The sequence below is a fragment of the Otolemur garnettii genome, unplaced genomic scaffold (genome assembly GCF_000181295.1).
Source record: "Otolemur garnettii isolate 467f Iridium unplaced genomic scaffold, OtoGar3 scaffold00122, whole genome shotgun sequence".
Classification (NCBI taxonomy): Eukaryota; Metazoa; Chordata; class Mammalia; order Primates; family Galagidae; genus Otolemur; species Otolemur garnettii.
The window spans coordinates 2,193,564-2,198,720 of record NW_003852517.1 but is presented as its reverse complement, the minus strand read 5'-3'; the positions used below and the strand labels follow the sequence as shown (position 1 = coordinate 2,198,720).

The window sequence follows — 5,157 nt, the reverse complement described above, 5'->3', positions numbered from 1 at the left end:
TGCAGTCCCAGCTACTTGGGAGGCTAAGGCAAGAGAATCACTTAAGCCCAAGAGTTTGAAGTTGCTGTGAGATATGACGCCACAGCACTTTACCAAGGGCAACATAGTGAGACTCTGTCTCAAAAATAAAAATAAAATAAAATATAAATGGTAAATGTGGTGAATGGTAACAAATTTTCACCTACACTGAAGCTTATTAGTCTAGAAAAATAATAAAATTACTAAAAATCAAATTTTCTATGGATTCCTAAAAATTAAAATTCTGAGATTTTGTTTTCTGAAAAAATTGCTTCTTTGGTAAAATATTTAGCACAGACTACATTCCCCCAAATCTATAGTACAACCAGATATTTAGGTCATTAAGCAAAAAAAATAAAATAAAATAAAAGGAAAGACTTTGGCATGCAGATACATAATTACAAATTACAAATATCTGATAACCTTACCTCTTTGTATATTTAGAGGGTATGGCTAAAGTTTTTTTGGAAATTTAGAGGGCAAGGAAAATAATCTGAATATGTGTCTTGTTGATTCAACAAGTACTGAGCCGTTAATGTAGTGTTTATAGTATTAATATTCCTGTATCAGTTCCTTAGAATTCTTTAACCTTTGGGTCCCCTAAGCTTTGGATGAAATTATCTAGGAAGTGATTAAATATATGCAGAATATTATGCTTTGAAAACATTCTTGGTTTATCAAAATGAAAAGAAAGATAAATATTCCAAATGCTGAAAATGTGAAATAAAAGTTTGTGAGAGTTGCCAACTATATGGGTACCAATTAGAAAGTATCTTCATCTGACTCATCACTCTTGGATTTGGTAAGTCTTTCCAGTTCTTCTCCATCCTAAAAGGAAACATATGAAATCAGTAATTAAAACAAAAACTAGAAATGTAGCCTTTTTAATGATTACTAAGGGGAAACCTTATTAAGAAATCATAGATCTTATTTCATTAAATTGTCAAAATAACAGTCAAATTAAATAAATACTTAAGTTCTTAAAAAGTTAATTTTAGAAGTACATTGAGATGAAAAAGTGAAATGCACTCAGTTCTTGAATTTTTTTTGCACTTGAATTTTAAAGTTAACAACATGAGCACCATCTGCTGGTCTGAAGGGGAAACAAAGGTGGAGAAATATTTATAATTTAGGCCTTGTCACAAAAATTGTTTTCTTTTACTTAAAAATTAGGACAAAGAGCATTATCAGCCTGTTGGAAAATAATACAGGATTTCTGAATGTATACTGCTGGCTAAAATCAGGGCATCTGGGACATAAGCTTCTAATTTTCTCATGTGAAGGACCCGTTGTATCACCCCTCCGGTGGCATTATACATAGGGAAGCTCTGCCATTAGCTCCAATAAGCAATGTATTGACTTTCCCAAAGAGTGAAATGTCCATTGTGTGAAATTTTTTTAATATATTCATGAAAATTGTAAATCTAAAGTTATATGCCTATTTCAGTTCTATAAATATACATTTAACTCCTTAATTGAGTCCCTTCAAAATTAACTAATTAGTTAATAAAATGATGATGAACTCTTCCAAAACAATTAAAAACAACTAGAAGATATTCAGGAAAAAACCGCTTAAGGGGTTTTCTAGAAAATATTTTACTCCTACTTGCAGATACCCTTCTGGAAGCTATCTTTTTAGTGAAAAAAAACCCTGCACTCCCGGCACACCAAGGTTTAAGAATAACTACAAGTAGGCTTTCTATTTAACAACACTTACTAATGTAAAAGATTATCTTCTTCCACAAATTAACTTATTTTCTCAATTATGACAAGGTGCTAGAAGTCAGATCATGGGTTTAATACCAGTTCTTTCACTTATTACCTATAAACCATTGAGTCTGTTTCTTCACTTGTAAAACCAGGGAGACTGGAAAAGATAATCTGTGAGACATCATTTAGGTCTGTAATTTGTAATAGTCAATGACACATAGGTCCTTGAGACTGTAATTTGTATTTTTTTCTATATCCCTCACTGCATTTACCAGGAGCCCTAGAAGTTCAATGAATGCTCGTTGACTGACTTTTAAAAGTCACTGAAATCCAATATATTATTTGATACACCAGTACTGATCTTTCTTTTCCTTTAATAACCACGCTTTGAATTTGGGAGGAACAAGCAAAAAGCAGTATCCTTATAAACTTACCCCACTGGAACGTTCCCAAAGGCTGCCGCTTAGATCTCGGATCCTTTCTTGCCTAGGCGCATAATCCAGACCTTGAGGGTTGCTGGCATTATAAATAAATATAGAGAGAAGGACTGATGGAGATTCCAAGAAAAATTCTAGGGAGGGCCTGAAGTCAAAGACCAGGACTGACACTGCTGTGATGATGACAGTGGTGATCTGGGCCATCAAGACATGGAACATGTTATCCAGGAACTTCAGAATGAAAGCCACTGAAAGGCCCTGGAATGCCATTACAAAAATAAGGGCTACTGAAAATACATTATGGCCATAAAAAAATCCACAATCCTTAATCTGATCACGGTTACTCTTTTGAAGGCCCAGGGTCAGCCCATTAAAAAGAACACCAAAGAAATAGAGTTTGCTGTTCTGTATGAAGATGCTTTCAGTGAGCTGGTTCCCTTCCTTCAATATCTTTTCATTATAGATATTGGCCATTGAAGAAATAAAACATTGGACTATAATAAGAACATGGCCCACGCCAAGACGGATGTGACTGAAAACCTCGGCTGTGGCGTTCCACTTAGCTTCAGGAAAAGTCCACTCCTTTGCTGTGCAATTGTCTTTTATGGAACAGTCATTTCTAAACAGAAGGCAGGAATTGGAAGGGCTGAAGAAGGCATCATGATGAAATCCATGTCCTGCCAAGTTATGGTGTGAACTTTTAGTCCCAGCAGTCAAAGCCACAATAGACAAAAACAGAATCAGGAGGCTAGCCCATTGAATCCAGTTTAGGTGCCGCCTGTTCAAAGATGAAAAACAAAATTTTACTACTGTCTCTCCCCCGATATCAAGTGTTTCTGTAGAAAACTCTACTTGAGTAGTTGGTTGAATAAACATACCTAGCTTTTGCTAACACTTCCTACAATTCAACTTTAAAGAAAACCTGTTGTCTCTGCTTCTCAAACATGTTTTTATTTACTTTTATTATACCCAACCCTTACAGCAGTGGTTCTCAACCTTCCTAATGCTGCAACCCCTTAATACAGTTCCTATGGGTCGTGACCCACAGGTTGAGAACTGCTGCCTTAAGGCCATTCAGTCATTTCTCCTGTTTGATGTCTCCTTTTAACTACAGATTTAACTAAGATTCCTTTCTACCTCTAGAGCTGATCTTGGACCTTTGGCACAACTTTTCTCTTACTATAAAGTAAATCAGTTACTCTCAACCTAGTTTCTTGGAATCAGAAAATATGTAGATGAGCTTCAGAAATCATCCATATAGATGCATCTCCCCCGATGCAAGAGATTTGTTAAATTGGCAAAGGTGTTCATAATCCAAGAGATTTAAGGAGGAAGCTAGTTCCTCAATCCATGGACTAATCATTAAGCATTTTAAAGCAAACTACTGGCTGACATAAGACAAACAAAAAATGAAAGTTTTATTTATTTATTTTTTTGAACAGCAAACTTGTGAAATATAGAAAATATGTATTATGATTATTCCATTTTATGGATTCATTCAGTTCGACAGACATTTACAAAGCAGCTACTATGCACCAGGCAACCTGGAGAAAAGTAAAAAAACTTGGTCTCCATATTCAAGGAGTTTACACTTGAATAGTGAGAGACCCATGAAACTGATTTGACTATGTTGTGTGACAAGTGATTCATGCAACAACTGGCGTATTCTGAGAAAGAAACATTTGTAAGAAGTATTGTTTCAAAGAGAAAGTAACATCTGAGCTAAAAGATAAAAAATAAATTGTAGTTTACCACGTGCAAAGGGAATTAGTGATATAGCTAGGGAAAGTCTATCCAAAGGCAATAGGAAAACACAGTGCTGACAGAGGAATACCATAACTCCCTGTATCTGGAACTCAAGCAACCAGCACTCTCAAGCACCCAGCAGGTGACCCAGCCAAAAAAATCAGAGTTTAAACCTAGCAGCATGGAGCTGGGTTTCAGCAAGCCAAGGTTTTGTGTATCATTGCTGCAGGTAGCAGGTGGTCTTTATAACAGTTTTAAGTGTTAAAAAGTTAAAAAAAGTACTGGTAGTGAAGCTGAAAAGTGTATTGACTGCCATTTACCTAAAATTTTACACCACATTTATAAAACTGTTTTATGATATACTAAAACTGCTTTATAGTAAGTATAGGTTGCCTTTGTCTTAATTTGATTCTTTAATGTATGTCCATATTTAATATCAAGTCAATACAGACTTTATGGTATAGTACAGCATAGTATGGGGTACAGAATTAGTGAAGCTATTTTTTTTTTTTTTTGCAAATTAATTCTATTCATATTGTTACTTTTGCCAAATCCAGAAACTGGGACTATCAGCCCCAACAGCCCACCAAAATAACTATCTGAGCAGTTAGGCCTATTTTTAATAGTCACCCTAGATAGAGTGTCATGGTGACATCATAGCCCACAGCAACCTCCAATTCTTGGGCTCAAGAGGTCCTCTTGCCTCAGTTTTTTGTATTTTTAGTAGAGACAGGGTCTCACTCTGGCTCAGGCTGGTCTTGAACTTCTGAGATCAAGCATTCCACCCATCTTGGTCTCCTAGAGATCTGTGCTCTTATAAATGAAGACTGATTCTGTATGACAGAGTCTGTCCTTCAGTTTAATTGATGCAACACACTAGAAGCACACTTCACTGATACTTCCCACTAATCCCGTGCAGCGGCGATGGATGCTCAGAGCTGAAGGCATGTTGCTAGGTTACTCTTTTTCCTGAAGGTTGCTGCTCCCAACTGAATTGTTTACTCATAGAGTCTCTGTTACTAAACCTGTGTTTGCCAGGTGATTTCAGTGTTGTCATTATATATATTCAATAATTACATAAATGATAAACTATGAGTATGGCGGGTGCCTGTAGTCCCAGCTACTCGGGAGGCTGAGGCAAGAGAATTGCCTAAGCCCAGGAGTTGGAGGTTGCTTTGAGCTGTGTGACTCCACAGCACTCTACCAAGGACAATAAAGTGAGACTCTGTCTCTACAAAAAAAAAAA

General features: G+C 36.1%; 1 protein-coding gene across 1 annotated transcript in view; it reads right to left on the bottom strand.

Annotated features, from left to right (window-relative positions):
• Positions 1-674: 674 nt before the first annotated feature.
• Positions 675-5,157, bottom strand: part of SLC35A5 (solute carrier family 35 member A5) — a 12,141-nt gene continuing 7,658 nt past the window's right edge. The window contains exons 3-4 of the mRNA XM_023517864.1: positions 2,163-2,943; positions 675-846 (exon numbers count right to left, since the gene is read on the bottom strand). Of these exons, the coding sequence (XP_023373632.1) occupies positions 781-846; positions 2,163-2,943 (847 nt within the window). The 3' untranslated portion in view covers positions 675-780. The remainder of the gene's footprint in view (positions 847-2,162; positions 2,944-5,157) is intronic.